General features: G+C 39.1%; 1 protein-coding gene across 2 annotated transcripts in view; it reads left to right on the top strand.

The window, feature by feature from the left end:
* The window catches only part of MCCC1 (methylcrotonyl-CoA carboxylase subunit 1), a 48767-nt gene that overhangs the window by 9087 nt on the left and 22522 nt on the right, over positions 1 to 17158 (top strand). Inside the window, exons 3-10 of one of the 2 annotated variants that reach the window (XM_044670956.1) lie at positions 467 to 606; positions 1686 to 1781; positions 4612 to 4733; positions 5678 to 5825; positions 5919 to 6040; positions 8503 to 8614; positions 10485 to 10566; positions 11578 to 11705. In XM_044670956.1, coding sequence (XP_044526891.1) covers positions 467 to 606; positions 1686 to 1781; positions 4612 to 4733; positions 5678 to 5825; positions 5919 to 6040; positions 8503 to 8614; positions 10485 to 10566; positions 11578 to 11705 — 950 coding nt within the window. Of the gene's footprint in view, positions 1 to 466; positions 607 to 1675; positions 1782 to 4611; positions 4734 to 5677; positions 5826 to 5918; positions 6041 to 8502; positions 8615 to 10484; positions 10567 to 11577; positions 11706 to 17158 lie in introns of both variants that reach the window. The other variant, XM_044670957.1, reaches the window with a different exon arrangement.

Genomic DNA, 17158 nt, shown 5'->3' with positions numbered 1-17158 from the left:
ATAAATTGCCAAAGAAAAAATAGTTAAAAGAATATCAGATGTGTTTGATGATGGCTGGAGTTTTTTTTACATCTAAATGCATTAGAATTCCCTTAGAAGTAGTAGTGCCTGAATACAAAGACCAGCCACGTCTAATACCAGAAATACACCTAGGCTATATCATTAAGTAGGTGAGAGGGAGTTCATTTGACCCTTAGTTTTATGGAATTTATGGGAAGATAAAACATTTCCCAATGCAGCTTTTAAACCTCATTTCCCATTTTTAAGCTTAAGAACCCTTAGAAATTCTATTGTTCTGTTCATCCTAGTTAACTATAATAAGAAATAAGCTCATGGAAATTGGTTAAGATCATAATTTTGGTCTTGGAAATGTTTAGGATACATTTTTTAGATTATTTAACATGCTAGCATGCTACTTGCTTATTGGTTCTATTTCGGGCCCCATTTATATTTTTGCCTTAAACAGGAAGAAACAACATCACCAAGATCCTTATTGCAAATAGAGGAGAAATTGCCTGCAGAGTGATACAAACAGCAAGAAAAATGGGCGTGCAGTCAGTGGCTGTCTACAGTGAGGCTGACCAGAACTCTGCACATGTGGAAATGGTGTGTTATCAGACTGGAAACTTTCACACATCTTATCTCATTTGATTTGATCCTTGAGATAATCTTGTGAACTAGATCTTTCCCCATTCCACAAAGGAACCTGAGGCAAAATGATATGATTGAGCCCACCTGGCTAGGAATTAGATTTACAAATGATCAGAGCTTAAAGAAACTCCGGATCACTTTATATTTTGACAGACTTTAGGATAAAAAACCCCACAATTACCTGCATGGCAGAACACCAGGACTCTGTTCCTCAGCCTGTCAGCTCTGAGACAAATGCATATGAACACTGGGACCATCCATTCCTGAGAACCCCCACCCCCGCCCCCCCATCCCTAGAGACTGGGACTCCCCACCCCTCTCAGAGATATCCAGTGAAGTTAATCCAAGTAGCGCCCCTTCCCCAGAGACAACCAGTAGAGGACCCAAGTTGTATTACCCCTGAAACCCCCCTGATGTTATAAGATCTCATGATTCCCCTGCCCAAAGGGGACTCCCCAGCCAATTCTCTTGGCATTGGGCTCCCCCTTGCCTCTTCTTCCTTCCACCCCACCCCTTTCCTCCATTAAAACTTTGCTGTATTACCTTACTCTGGTCTCATTGTCTCTTGGGTTAAATCCCCGTCAGTTGTGCTGGTATCTGTCACCTAAGAACAAGCACGTAATGTTTCCTCCCTAGAAAGCTAATGCTTTCTTTTTGACCAGAGTATTGCTCTGTTCCTTGGAGGTAGAGCATCAACCCCAGTGAGATCCCTCATCTTTCAGAGTGACACCGGAAGAGTCACAGGCTAGAGTTCTCATTTAAAGTCTGTATTGGGGAAATGCATATTCCAGGTAGCATCTGAAAAAGAAGTTTTATTGTTTACCATCAAGAAGCCACCTGATATGGTGCTAAGAGGTTGAGATTTGGAGGTGGAAGGGATAGCTCCTAACTCTGGTCTTTCCAAGGATCCTTATGAGGTTGAGCTGGGTCTTAGTTTCTTTATCTATGAAATCAATGGTTGTACTGGCTTTTTTAAGATCTTGTTCAGCTCTAAATCCTACTGTCTAACCTTTATTTGACATTTATGGAAATAGGCAGATGAAGCATACTTCATTGGCCCAGCTGCCTCACAGCAGAGTTACCTTTCCATGGAAAAAATCATTCAAATGGCCAAGATCTCAGCATCACAGGTAAGGGTTGTGAAGGTAGTCCATATAACCATAAAATCTGTTGCTGGATTTTTTTTCTTTTTCTTTTTTATTTTATTGATACTTTTTGTTCACATGTTCCTTTTCTTTCCTCATATGTCTCTCTTCTCTCTCTTACTCAGCAAGCCATCAAGAGAGAATAGAAAAGAAAGAGTAGGGGCAGCTAGGTGATTCAGTGGATAGAGAACTAGGCCTAGAAATAGGAGGTTCTGGGTTTAAATCTGGCCTCAAACAATTCCTAGCTGGTGTAACCCTGGGCAAGTCACTCTTCTGCCTTGGAACCAATCAGTATCAATTCTAAGGCAGAAGATAAAGGTTTAAAAAGAAAAGAAATGGAAGAAAGGCAGTTCCATGAGACTGATCAATATATCAGCCATGTCTGACAGCATATCTATGTTCCATACCCTTAGTCTCCTACTCTCAACAGAAGGGAGAAAGGCACCTCTTCTCTTTCTCTTTTCTTCTCTTCTCTCCTCTTTGGCCTAGTCTGGTCATTCTATTCTGCACAGCATTTTAAGTCTTAAATGTTTCCATAGTGATGCCTATGTGTATGGTGATTTCCTGGTTCCACTTTTCTTTACTTCATTGTAGAACTCTTTTCTTTGTTGATTTCTCTCAGCTTGTAGATTTAGTCTTGGGTCTCTCATTCTTTACTGGATATTTTCCCTTTGATACACTTCAGTTGTCTGAAATGAATTGTGTCTATCATCATATTTTCCTACACTCTTCCAGCAACTCCATGACACTCCTTCTCCCTAATCTCAAACAATGGCATCACCTTCATCCTGTTCATACAGTCTCGAATATTCTGAATGATATCTGACTCCTCCCTCATAGCCCTTGTGACCTTAAAACCAGTTGTTTCTTCCTATGAAATAGTCTTTCAAGGGTATTTATCGTTTTCTTTCCATTCCTAATTCTTAAACCCATAATCTCACGTTTTAACCACCTCAGCATTTTAGCTGGTCTCCTTGCCCCAGGATCAAAACCAGGAGAAGCTGACTGGAGCTTTGCCTATTGGGTACCAAAATTTAAAGGAACACATTTCTTACCCTAATCTTCCTCTACCTTCTAGCTTCCCCATTGGCCCTAGGCCATAGCTGTTTCAAATAAAGGAAGAGTCACAATCTAGAATTCTGATTTAAAGTACATTTTGAAGAAATATATATATTAAATTTCATTTAATGGTAAAGTGGTGGTGGGGTCCATTGCCAGATTAGGTGTTCAGAAATAAGTAGGAGAGGGGCAGCTGGGTAGCTCAGTGGATTGAGAGCCAGACCTAGAGATGGGGGAGGTCCTAGGTTCAAAGCCGGCCTCAGACACTTCCCTGGGCAAGTCACTTGACCCCCATTGCCCACCCTTACCACTCTTCCACCTAGGAGCCAATGCACAGAAGTTAAAGTTTTTAAAAAAAAAAAAAGAAAGAAGTAGGAGAGGAAGGAAGTAGAACAATGAAAAGACATGACTCTTTTCCAGTAGTTTACCTATGAGAAGTGGAGAAATGTAAGAGAATGGCTTGAGGAAATAAGAGTATAGAGAAGAGTGTGCTTGGCTGGTTAGTTTTGAGATCTCAGTGGAGGGAGAAAGATTAAAGATAAGAGATGGGCAATATTGAAGGTACAAAAAAGGACTTCAATATGTGTACTGAAGTATCTAGTTATGAATGAATGAATGAGCATTTTTTAATCTCTTAATGTATGTCAAGCACTGTGTTTAACCCTGGAGATATAAATAGAAAAAAGGAGAAAGTCCTTGCTCTTAAGCTAATTAGGGAAGATAGCTAATAAGAAAGATGATAATATTTCTGAAGTGCTTAAGGGTTCACAGAGTGCTTTACAAATATTATCTCATTTGATCTTTACTACAATTCTAAAAAGTCAGTATTATTATTCCCTCCATTTTACAGATTAGGAAACTGAACCTGGGACAGCAAGGAAGTATCTAGGGCTGGAACTGAACTCAAATCTCATCTCAGGTCCTTTGCTCTATCCACTCTTGTTATCTGGCTGTCTATAAATACTATATCGATGTTTATGATATATGAACATGGTGTCTCTGAAGTCTTGGTGTGATTCAAAGGCAGCCATCTGGGTGGCACAGGAAATGACTTAATAGGTTTGAACCACACTAAGACTTTGGGGAAGCTCCAGGTTAGATGAAAAGACCCAGAGCTCCTCAGGGCACATCAGCAGGCTTAATGACTTGCTTCAGGGTCTAGAGGGCAAGTGGCAAGAATTTATTTGTGGGGAGAGGAAGACTAAGAGCCAAGTGCTGAGCTCCTTGAGAAAGGAGGGCCCATGAACCATGGGGCCAGAGGGTCAGTAACCCATCTTGGACAGTGCTATCAATGGCTGGAGGGAAGCTGGGAGAAGGAGAGAGAATTTGAGCTCTGCATGTCAAATCCTAACCAGCCTTTATGCATAGCTAAAGAGCTTATGAGAAATGATTTCAGGAATGCTCACAGGGCTCCATAGCTCCCAAACCTCTCCCTCCTCTCCCAACCTTTATCAGTGCCTAGAATTCCAGCTCAGAAATTTTGTGCTTTTCATTTCAATCCTTGAAACTTTTGAGATCTAAGTGCCCTTGATGTTAGGGGGAGGGGGGGGATGTTTGAAGCTGGAAGTAGCTGTTCATTATTTAGACTTTACTGGGTCTTGGATCCTTTCCTTAGAGCTGCCTTTGGGAGGGAGGAAGCCTGAGGAGGCCCTGGGCATCTGGGTGGGGCAGTGGTACCCTGATAAGAAAGGAAAGATCATTTGGTCTCCCTGTGTGTAACACTATCGGTCATCATTTTTTTGTTTCTCCTTTTTAGGCTATTCATCCAGGGTATGGCTTCCTCTCAGAAAACACTGAGTTTGCAGAATTGTGTAAACAAGAGGGAATCATTTTCATTGGGCCCCCTTCTTCCGCTATCAGAGATATGGGAATTAAGAGGTATGTCTTTGTTTTTCGTCCTGACATTCTCACACTAAGATGAATAAGTTACTCTCAACCTAGTTTAGCCCCCCTACCGAGACAGTTTACCAGGATTTGGCCATGAACAGCCATGAAGGTGGCCAAAGTAGGTGCTGTGGAGCACTCAGAGCTTGGTTAGACATCGAAAAGTCAAGGTCATCCTCTGCATCCTGAATTATCCACAGTCATCTTGACGTTTGTCTTGCCACTGGACTTTGATGACTGGAAGAGAGAGTGAGGCTGAGGCCTGGGCAACTCTGCCTCACTTAGATCCAGTTCACATACAAGGTCAAGACATCACCTCATGATGTCACCAGTCCTCGAAAATGAAGGACAAACAACAGCAAACCACAAGAAGAAAAAGAGGCAGCATGTATCATAGGAGGAGGGTCAGGCTCAGAGTCAGAAAGACTTGGGTTCAGTCCTTTCTCTGATCTACTTGGCTTCTCACTGTGTGCCTCAACAAACCCCTAGGCCTTACCTGCCAAATCCTTCCTTAGGTCTTTTGAATTGTGCCTTATTGCTGAAAGGTAGGGGTGAAGGGAATGTCTTATCTGCTTTTAGGGGTATGTTAGATAACTTTTTATTTGATATAGTTGTTTGGGTATTTTCATAGAGTCATAGAGATGTTTTTTGAATTTTTGAATAGTTATTTTTTGAATAGTTATTTCTCCTAAAAAGATCATTGCTGGATCTAAGCTTTTACTTGGGAAATGGGCTTAAGGAAAGCTAAATGATAATACCTTTTATACTGTCTATTTGTATTACTATTCAGTCATAATGTTTTTTAATGTTTGATAACCTGTACACTACGAATTTCCTTAGCCAAGCTTCATTATTCTATGGTCTGTGGAACACTGAAATAAGCAATTGGACTGAGGGACTCATAGTGGCCTCTTGACTCCTTTTATTCCTCTTTAAAGCACATCCAAGGCAATCATGTCTGCTGCTGGGGTTCCTGTTATTGAAGGTTACCACGGAGAAGATCAATCAGACCAGTGCCTAAAGGAACACGCTAGGAAAATCGGTTATCCAGTCATGATCAAAGCAGTTCGTGGCGGAGGTGGAAAAGTAAGAGAAAGCCTGTTTGTAGTTTTCATTGAGAGGTGGGCTCCTTTATTTGTTGTGATGTCACCACTGTAATGACCTTGTTTCCTGTTGTAGGGCATGAGGATAGCTAGGTCAGAAGAAGAATTTCAAGAGCAATTAGAATCAGCAAGGAGAGAAGCCAAGAAGTCTTTCAATGACGATGCTATGCTGATAGAGAAATTTGTGGACACTCCAAGGTAAGATAAGTTTGCTTTCTGATGCAGTTCAATGTGGATTGAAGAGCTAGAACAAGATGTCTGCCTTAAGTTTTAAATGGGCAGGTAGGTGGCCCAGTGGCTAGAGTGGTAGACTTGGAGTCAGGAGGACTCAACTTCCTGAGTTCAAATCAAGCTTCAGACACTACTAGCTGTTTGACCCTGAGCAGATCCTGTAGCTCTGTTTGCCTTAGTTCCTCATTTGTAAAATACCTGGAGAAGGAAATGGAAAAGGCACTATCTTTGCCAAGAAAACTCCAAAACTGAGTCAAAGATTCGAACACAATCGAAATGACTCAACAAGAAATTTTAATTATAAGTCTGATTCTATTAAAGCCAACAGTAGTAGAATTTCTGAGTGCCTTTGTGGTCTGGACTATTCTTTTGTCAATTATTGAGTAGTTGGTTTGGATTTAGAATGATTTCTGTTATAGCTATGTTAATTGTAAAGAAATTTAACCCAAGTCAAAATTGACACAATTCAGTGACCTTAAGAAGAATGTGTGTGATTTTAGCAAGAGATAACGTAAGAAAAGTTATTAACAAAATAGGTCATCTGACATTAGTTAACCAGGGCATCTATCATCTACTGTGGAGAGGGACTTAGTGAGGAAGGCTATGAAGGCCCCTTTCCTGGGAATCTTTAAAAATAGGATGGAGTAGCCATCTGTCTCGATTAGCACAACTTCTGGAATCAGAAAGATTGGGCTCCCAATAAAAATTCTAATGGAGATGGATAGTGGGCAATTGACTGATGGCCCTCAGCAAACTCCCAGGCACCACATGATGCCGGCCATTTCCTACATGGGCTTCACATGCCCTGAGTGAGGCTGTGGTTTCCTGATGGCCAAAGGCTGCCTCTTGGCTTCCTCCAACTTCATTGTTACTTTTTTATGTCCTAAAGCAGTGATGGGCAAACTACCCTGGTGGCCACAAAATGTGAGAGGCTGATTAGAAGGAAAGCTTTCATGTGTTGGTTGACTGAATGAATGAATATACAAATGAATGAGCATTTATTAAGTGGTTACTGTATAGAGCATTTCCTGAATGGGATATACAAATAGAAATTCAAGATAGCTCCAGCTTTTAGGGGGTTCCCATCATAATAGGGGAGACAATACACACATAGCAGTGGTTTTTGTTGTTACATCAGATAAAAAGGACCAGTGATCCTTAGGGAATAGTGACAAAACATGGTGATATACCTTCTTTAATGTTATTTTCACTGATAAAACCATAATTGTTTCTGATGATAAAAAACTACATAAGATAAGAAAACATAGAGAAGTTGAATTTGCATTGTTGAAGGAGACTACCACTATCTAAGAATGGATCCAATTCCATGTTGAAATATTTCCTGTATCTATTTCTAAGGGTTAATTCACTGATAAGTGAATTGGAAGAGAAATAGAAAAGATAGAAGTAATACAAAGTAAATCAGAAACCTTTAAATTAATTAATTAGATTTTTTTGAGGAATCAGAAATCTTAGCAAAGATCATTTTTATTTTTTTTTTCAAACATTTATTATTTATTTTTTAGAAAAGTTAACATGGTTACATAATTCATGCTCTTACTTTCCCCTTCCCCCACCCACAGCCGATGCGTATTTCCACTGGTTTTAACATGTGTCTTTGATCAAGACCTATTTCCATATTATTGATAGTTGCATTGGTGTGGGAGTTTCGAGGCTACATCCCCAATCATGTCCGCCTCAACTCAAGTGTTCAAGCAGTTGTTTTTCTTGTGTTTCCACTCTTGCAGTTCTTCCTCTGGATGTGGGTAGCGCCCTTTTCCATAAATCCCTCAGAATTGTCCTGGGTCATTGCGTTGCTGCTGGTACAGAAGCCCATTACATTCGATTTTACCACAGTGTATCAGTCTCTGTGTACAATGTTCTTCTGGCTCTGCTCCTTTCGCTCTGCATCAGTTCCCGGAGGTCTCTCCAGTTCGCCTGGAACTCCTCCAGTTTATTATTCCTTTTAGCACAATAGTATTCCATCACCCGCATATACCACAGTTTGTTCAGCCATTCCCCAATTGAAGGACATACCCTCCTTTTCCAGTTCTTTGCCACCACAAAAGGCACAGCTATAAATATTTTCATACATGTCTGTTTATCTATGATCTATTTGGGGGTACAAACCCAACAATGGAATGGCTGGAACAAAGGGCAGGCATTCTTTTATAGCCCTTTGAGCCTAGTTCCAAATTGCCAGCCAGAATGGTTGGACAAAGATCATTTTTATGAGGCAAATTTGATTATAAATGTTCCTTTTGCTTTTCTTTATAACCTTAGAATATATTAGCATAGCACAAAAATCTAGCCTAAAAAAGAATAATAGGGAACTTGGATCACTCTTGTGACTGATGGTTTGGTTTAACAAATGCTGCACTACTGGTTCATAACAAAGGGTAATGAAATCAGTGTTTCCTCTAAAACAGGCATGTAGAAGTTCAGGTGTTTGGTGACCAGCATGGCAATGCTGTGTATTTGTTTGAAAGAGACTGCAGTGTACAGAGAAGGCACCAGAAAATCATCGAGGAGGCCCCAGGGGTAAGGAAAGTCTTCAAAGGAGTCTTGTGAAGTCTAGTCCAGCTTCCCCAGATCCTGAGTTCTAATCCTACTTCCCTCCAGGTTCTTCATACAATTCTTCTTTATGGCATAGGCGAACAGTTCTAGTCTATAGTGGTAGTGAAGGAAAGAAGGGAGCAAGCAAGCCTTTATAGAGCACCTATTAGGTGCCAGGCACTGGTCGAAGGACTGTACAGAGAGGTGAGTGCTGGTAGGATCCCCATTTTACTGTTGAGGAAACTGAGTCAGACAGAGGTGACATGACCTACCTAGAATCACACAACTAGTAAGCATTTGAGACCAGATTTGAACTCGAGTCTTCCAGGCCCAATGTTTTATCCACTATGCCACCTGGCTGTCTACAGTGGGCAGCTCATTGGAAATGCCCTACATTGATGAAATCACAGGCCTGGTTAATCTCACTTGAGTGCCACATAATGGCCTGGTCAATGGGACCGTTTAATAATACATGGCATCAGGGGCAGCTGGGTGGCAAAATGGATAGAGCTCTAGGCCTACATCAGGAGGGCCTGTGTTCAAATCTGGCCTTAGATACTTCCTGGCTTTGTGACTCTGGGCAAGTCACTTAACCCTGTTTGCTTGCACTTACTGTTCTGTCTTAGAGTTGTTTCTAAGAAACTTAAGAGTTTAAAAAATAATAATAATTCATGAGATACAGAGTGTGTCTATGGTGGTATTAATTTTACTATTTGACAATGAGGTTTTGTTTAAAAAACTAATTGCAAGTAACATTTATTTTCCAATTAGCCAGAAACCTATTTTTTGCATAAAAATGGGTTTTAAAAAATAGATTTATTGAAAATTTTCTAAACTATACAGAATATTTCTCAAGATTGAAATGAATATGTCATTTTCCTGACTTAGTGTAAGATTCTGAACATGATTTAGACCCTTTGATTAATGAGGGCATTTCAGTGCCCTCATAGGCAGAGGATAAGCCTGACCCAGTGTCTTCCCATCTTTGTGCCTCAGTTTCCTCACATATAAAACGAGAGAACTGAATTAGACAACCTGAGGCTCCTTCTAGCTCTTAACTCTGTGAGCCTTTGATAATTGCTGCTGGAGTATTGTGGATGTGGAAAATTTAGGAGACTGGGCTGGAGGTGCTAATCTCAGACAAAACCCCCTAGCTAAAATTCTTTTTTTTAATAGTCAGTCAGTGTCTGTTAGCTCATTTGCTGTGATTCATCTCTTTCTCCTAAAAAAAAAAACCATAAAAATGTCAATAATCTGGTGTTTCTGTTTCACTGTAATAGTCTATTCAAGACATTTTAACTTCCTTGGCAAATTGATGCCCCCAACCCCCCCCCTCCATTTATAGATAATGAGCCTTCAATATAATTGAGAGAAGGGGGAAGGTTGTTAGTGTTCTAAAGTTTACTGGTACCAAGTTCATGTATATATAAACACTTTTCTTGTAAGTCTGCCTTAATCGTCATTGGAGACTTGACCAAATCAAATGGGGCTCTTGTTTCAGTATTGTTTCTCAACATTGCAAGGTGGTATCTTGCTTCCATGATAACATTCTGTGGTGAAATGAAACAAATTGGGATCAATGAAAGCTGTCAAACAGTACTATAATTTTTAATGAATTAAAATGAAAACTGATCTAGAGAACAAAGGCAGAGATGTTCTTGTGCATGGAAGTCTATGGTTGGTGGACCAATTGAATGAGTCATTGATTTTGTTTGATAGTGACGGTTTCTGAAAATAAGACATCCCTTCACGGACATTTATAAAGCTAGAATTTCTAGGTGAGAAAAGATAGAATGAGTAATGCCCGGGATCTTCATGAGAGATTTATTTTTTAAATGTTCTTAATTGTTTGCAGCCTGGAATTGATCCTGAAGTAAGAAGGAAGCTTGGGGAAGCTGCTGTGAGAGCCGCTAAAGCTGTCAATTATGTGGGTGCAGGTGAGCGGGCTGGAGGGAACCCTGTACTGGGAAATGGGGCAAGACTAGAATCAGGGTGTACGCACAATTTCTCTAGTTTTGAGAGTGCAAGAAAACCATGAAGCTTTTTTTGCATGTGCGTGTGGATTCAATTCTGTGAGTCTGGGCATGTTTTCAGGTTTCCCACAGTTTGAAGCATGTCCTTTGAAGAAACAAAATAATAATGACTTCCAGTTGGATTAGAGTTAGTTACTATACTGTGGTGGTCTGCTTCTGTGGCTTTGCTACTCTTGAGTCCCCTTCGGGGGGGCCCATTCATGTTCTCGTTGCTGGGATTTCTGGGGGCCTTCTAGAGTTTGCTGAAAGAGCTTTTTAGGGGAAAAGGCTGTGTTAGAGTTTTAATTGTATTTGTATCAAATGTTTTTCATTGAAAATTGAAGAATTAGAAATAAAATCACATCTGGCACATGAGGGGTGGGGATAAGATTTTTTTTTTTTTCAAAGAGAATAAGCATTTATATAGTTCCTACTCTGTATCAGGCACTCTTAACGGATATCTCATTTAATCCTCATGACAACCCTGGGAGGCAGGGTTTTTGTTCCCATTTTATTATTACTTCTTCTTCTTATTATTGTCCCTCTTTTATAATTGAGGAAATTGAGGCAGAAAATTTAATTGACTTGCCCAGGTCACCCATCTGGTGTGCTAGGCTAGATTTGAATTCAGGCCTCCCTGACTCCAAGCCTAGCACTCTACCCCCTGCACTATCAGCTAGAAGGGACTTCAGATCCCATCAGTTCTAGTTTCTTCATCTTATAGAAGAGGAAAATGGAGACCAGGGAAGTTAACTGATTCAACCACTTAACTAGTATCCCATGCTAGTATCAGCAGAATCACAACTAGAACTCAGGTCTCCCAGGTTCCAGAATAGGGATCTTTCTACTTCACTGGTGTCTTTCTTGGCAGGATTTTCATTTGAGTCCTTCTTATACATGACCACTGCCGCTTAACCCCCAAATTTCACATTCTAGGAACTGTGGAGTTTATCATGGACCCAAATCACAATTTCTATTTCATGGAGATGAACACAAGGTTGCAGGTGGAGCATCCTGTCACCGAGATGATCACTGGGACTGACTTGGTGGAGTGGCAACTTCGGGTGAGCTTGGCACTATGGGAGGTTGCCCAGATGGCCAGCAGGGTCAGAAAACCAAGAAGGGCAATCTCACCCCGTGGGGCCATCAGGATTGCCTAAGAAGGGGTTAGCTGGGGCCATGGGTGGCAAGGCCAACAGCAGGCACTATTGTATAGTGCCCAGAGCACCAAAGATGGAGTTAGGAAGACTTGGTTCAAATCCATCCTGGGTCACTTACTTTCTAGGTCAGTGATGGGCAGACTATGGCCTGCAGGCCAGATGCAGCCCCCTGAAATGTTCTATCAGGCTGGGGGACATTATTCCTAATCTGACCAATTCAATGAGTAGGACACAATACAATGAAACTTTGAAAGAGTTGCCTTAGAATCAGACTGACGGATTAGCATTTCCTTTCCTTTGACCCCCTCTTTAAAAAGTTTGTCCATCACTGAGCTAGGTACCTGAGCCAGTCTTTATACTACAGTGTGCCAAAATGTAAAATAATGAGAGCATCAGCCCCTCTGGTTGTTGCAAGGGTCAAATAAGATAACAAATGTAAAGCACTTTGCAAACTTTGAAGTCCTGTAAATGGTAGTTAAGGTCACACAGGTAATGCGGCATCAGAGGTGGTATTTGAATGCAGGGCCTCCGACTCCAGAGCCATGGTACTTTCTACAAATGTAGTACACATGGCCTCTTCTAATTCCGTAGAGTTCTGATGCCACAACCATTTTTGTAGTGCCATTTTTTTTTATAGCAAAATAGGATTCCATCACAATCATATGCCACAACTTGTTCAGCCATTTCCCAATTGATGGGCCTCCCCTGATTTCCAATTCTTTGTCACCACAAAAAGAGCTGCTATAAATATTTGTGTATACATAGGTCCTTTTTCTTTTATTTTGTGTGTGTGTGTGTGTGTGTGTGTGGGAAGGAATCTCTTTGGGATAGTCATGGATTGCCGGGTTAAAGGGTAGGCATAGTTTTATAGTTCTTTGGGCATAGTTCCAAATTGTTCTCCAGAATGGTTGAATCCGATCACAATTCTACCAGTAGTGTCCCTATTTTCCTACATCCCCTCCAACATTTGTCATTTTCATTTTATATCATATCTAATCCAATAGATGTGATGTGGTACCATAGCATTGTTTTAATTTGCATTCCCTGATCAATAGTGATTTAGAACATTTTTTCATATGACTATAAATAGCTTTAATTTCTTCATCTGAAAATTGCATGTTCATATTCCTTGACTACTTATCAATTATATTCATATAAATTTAACTTATTTCTCTATATATTTGAGAATTGAGGCCTTTATCATAAAAAATTGCTATAAAAATGTTCCCCCTAGTTTTCTGCTTTTATCCTAATCTTGGATGTATATTGGTTAATACATAATTGAAGCTATCCATTTTATATTTCATAATGCTTTCTAATTCTTGTTTGGTCATAAATTCTTCCTTATTCATAGATCTGACAGGTAAACTATTCCATGCTCTCCTAATTTGCTTATGGTATGACCCCTTTATATCTACATTATGAAATTCATTGTTCTATGGGTGAGTTCATCTCATTAACATTTACAATTGGGATTACTAACTGTAGCTTTCCCTCCATTTTACTCTACCACCCTCACCCCCACATCCTTTTCTCTCTCCTTTCACCCTCTCCCTCCTCAAAAGTGTTTTGCTTCTGGCCACCACTTCCCCCAGTCTGCCCTCCCTTTTTTTTTTCTTTTGAATTTTAATTTTTTTAGAAAAATTTTCCATGGTTACATGATTTAGAGTCTTATTCTCCCCTCCACTGTCCCCCCCATACTCCCTATAGCACATTTCCACTGTTTTTTACATGTGTCATTGACCTATTTCCATATTATTGATAGTTGCATTGGTGTGGTCATTTAAGAGTCTACATCCCCAATCATGTCCACCTCAACCCATGTGTTCAAGCAGTTGTTTTTCTTCTGTATTTCTACTCCCGTGGATGTAGATAGTGTTCCTTCTCATAAGTCCCTCAGAATTGTCCTGTGTCATTGCATTGCTGCTAGTACAGAAGTCCATTACATTCGATTTTACCACAGTGTATCAGTCTCTGTGTACAATGTTCTGGCTCTGCTCCTTTCACATGCAGACATGATGATGCAAACATCAATTCCTGGAGGTCTTTCCAATTCACACAGAATTCCTCCAGTTTTTTATTCCTTTGAGTACAATAGTATTCCATCACCAGCATATACCACAATTTGTTCAGCCATTCCCCATCCTCTCATTTTCCAGTTTTTTGCCATCACAAAGAGCACAGCTATAAATATTTTTGTACATGTCTTTTTCCCTATGATATCTTTGGGGTAAAAACCCAGCAATGTTATGGCTGGATCAAAGGGCAGGCAATCTTTGCGCATAGTTCCAAATTGCAATCCAGAATGGTTGGATCAGTTCACAACTCCACCAGAAGTGCATATTAATGTCCCAATTTTGCCACATCCCCTCCAACATTTATTACTCTCCCCTGCAGTCATTTTAGCCAATCTCCTGGGTGTGGGGTGGTACCTCAGAGTTGTTTTGATTTGCATTTCTCTTTTAGAGATTTAGAACACTTTCTCATGTGCTTATTGATAGTTTTGATTTCTTTATCTGAAAATTGCCTATTCATGTCCCTTGCCATTTATCAATTGGGGAATGGCTTGAATTTTTTTTTTTGTACAATTGATTTTGGTTGCATTGTTTTTGTTTGTACAAAAACTTTTTAATTTAATGTAATCAAGATTACTTATTTTACATTTTGTAATTTTTTCTAACTTTTGCTTGGTTTTAAAATCTTTCCTTTCCCAGAGATCTGACAAGTATACTATTCTGTGTTCACCTAATTTACTTATAGTTTCCTTCTTTATATTCAAGTCATTCACCCATTCTGAATTTATCCTGGTGTAGGGTGTGAGGTGTTGATCTAAACCTAATCTCTCCCATATTGTTTTTCAATTTTCCTAGCAGTTTTTGTCAAATAGTGGATTTTTGTCCCAAAAGTTGGGCTCTTTGGGTTTATCATAGACTGTCTTGTTGCTTATCCCAAGTCTATTCCACTGATCCTCTCTTCTGTCTCTTAGCCAGTACCATATTGTTTTGATGATTACTGCTTTATAGTACAGCTTAATATCTGGTACAGCTAGGCCACCTTCCTTTGTGCTTTTTTTTTTTCATTATTTCCCTTAATATTCTTGATCTTTTGTTCTTCCAAAAGAACTTAGTTATAGTTTTTTCTAATTCAGTAAAAAAGTTTCTTAATAGTTTGATAGGTATGGCACTTTGCCCTTCCTTTTATCAACCCTGCTCCTCTGCTCTTATTCCCCCTCCCCTCTTACTCTGCTATAGGGTAAGATTGATTTCTATATCCAACTGAAAACATAATATTCCCTCTTTGGGCTAGTTCAGATGAGGGTAAAATTCAAGCACTGCCCATTCCTACCATCTTTGCCTCCCCTGTAAAAGCTCTTTCACACCTCTATTCTACCACTCACTTCCCTCTTCTCCCAGTGCATCCTTCTTTCTCATCCCTTAATTTTAGTCACCTCATACCCATGCCCTCTGTCTATGTATAGACCTTACAACTGCCACAAGTGTTGTTTTCCCATGTAGGAATGTAAAAGTTTAACCTTATTGAATCCCTTATGGTTTCTCTTTTATGTTTACCTTTTTATGCTTCTCTTGAGTCTTGTATTTGAAAGTCAGATTTTCTATTCAGCCCTGATCTTTTCATCAGGAATTCTTATAAATCTTCTATTTCATTAAATATCCATTTTTTTTCCCCTGAAGAATTATATTCAGTTTTTCTGGGTAGGCTTGGTTGAAATCCTAACTTTGTGATCCTCAGGAATATCACATTCCATGCTCTCTGATCCTTTAATGTAGAAATTGTTTAATCTTGTATGATCTTGATTATGATTCCACAGTATTTGAATGGTTTCTTTCTGGCTGCTTGAAATATCTTCTCTTTCACCTGAGAGATCAGGAATTTTGCTATAATATTCCTGGAAGTTTTAATTTTCAATTAGGCTCTTTCCAGTCACTCAATAATTCTTAAATTATCTCTTCTTGATCTATTTTCCAGATCAGTTACTTTCTCAGTGAGATATTTCATATTTTCTTCTATTTTTTCATTCTTGTGATTTTGTTTTATTGCTACTTGATGTCTTGTGGGGTCATTTGCTTCCACTTGTTCAACTCTAATTTTTAAGAAATTTTTTTCTTCAGTGAGCTTTTGTATTTCTATTTCCATTTGGCCAATTTTACTTCTTAAGAACTTTTCCTTTGTGAATTTTTGTACATATTTTTCCATTTGGCTAATTCTGTTTTTAAGAAGTTCTTCTCTTCAGTAGATTCCTGTACCTCTTTTACAATTTTGTCTATTCTGATTCATAAAATATTATCTTCATTATATTTTGTGCCTCCTTTATCAAGCTGTTGACTCTCTTTTCATTATTTTCTCGCATCACTCATTTCCCAATTTTTCCTGTCTCTTTTGATTTTTTATAAACCTTTCTGAGCACTTTATGGAATTATTTTTGGGCCAGAGATCAATTCATATTTTTCTTTGTGGCTTTACATGTAGCTATTTTCACATTGTTATCTTCTGAATTTTTGTTTTGATCTTCTCTATCACCATAGTAACTTTATACAGTCAGGTCCATTTGTTATTTGCTCACATTTCCAGCATATTTCTTGACTTTAAACTTTATGTTTAACATTGGGCTCTGCCATCTACCATGCCTCAGGTGTCCAGACCACTGGGGACCTGGTGGGCTGGGTAAGAATCCTGCGTAAATAAAAACAAAACCTAGGCCCCCATATTATAATTCTGGTTTTTGTTTTTTTTTGTTTTTGGTAAATAGGTTTCTCCAGTTCATGTTCAGTGATTATCCAAATGTTAACTTAAAAAGAGATTCATTGTAACTCCAATTGAAACAAAAACTTGAGTTGGGGTATAGTTTCTTAATTAAGTAGCGGGACATATTTAATTGCTATACACATTCAAATTTCTGTCACTTCAATTATTATTTCCACTTTCCATTGATTATAACAATTTGCTTTGAAAGGAAAAAGCAGGAAAAGGATTATAACACTGTCTTCAGATAAGAGTCAGGGTTATTATGATGGATACAGTTCAATGATGTATCAGACAACTATACCTGAATTCAAAACTCAAAAATAATATTAGATGCAGTCCCAAAAGCTTTTTACCTTAAATAGCAGATCTCGCCAATTGTAGGTTGGAGCTGAAAAAATTCCAAAATTCACATACATGATGAAAAGATTTGATTTTACAAGTTATGATAACCAATTTTTCTTTCCAATAATTTTCCAGTCTTCTGAGTTTCAATACTCATTGACAATGCTTGAACTATTTGGCGATACTTCCCAGTTTGTACAGAAAAAGGATTAATAATTTTGCTTGAAGTTAAATTTTCACTAACACCAGTT

Source organism: Gracilinanus agilis, chromosome 3, assembly GCF_016433145.1.
Source record: "Gracilinanus agilis isolate LMUSP501 chromosome 3, AgileGrace, whole genome shotgun sequence".
NCBI classification, from domain to species: domain Eukaryota; kingdom Metazoa; phylum Chordata; class Mammalia; order Didelphimorphia; family Didelphidae; genus Gracilinanus; species Gracilinanus agilis.
This window is presented reverse-complemented; position numbering and strand designations above follow the sequence as displayed.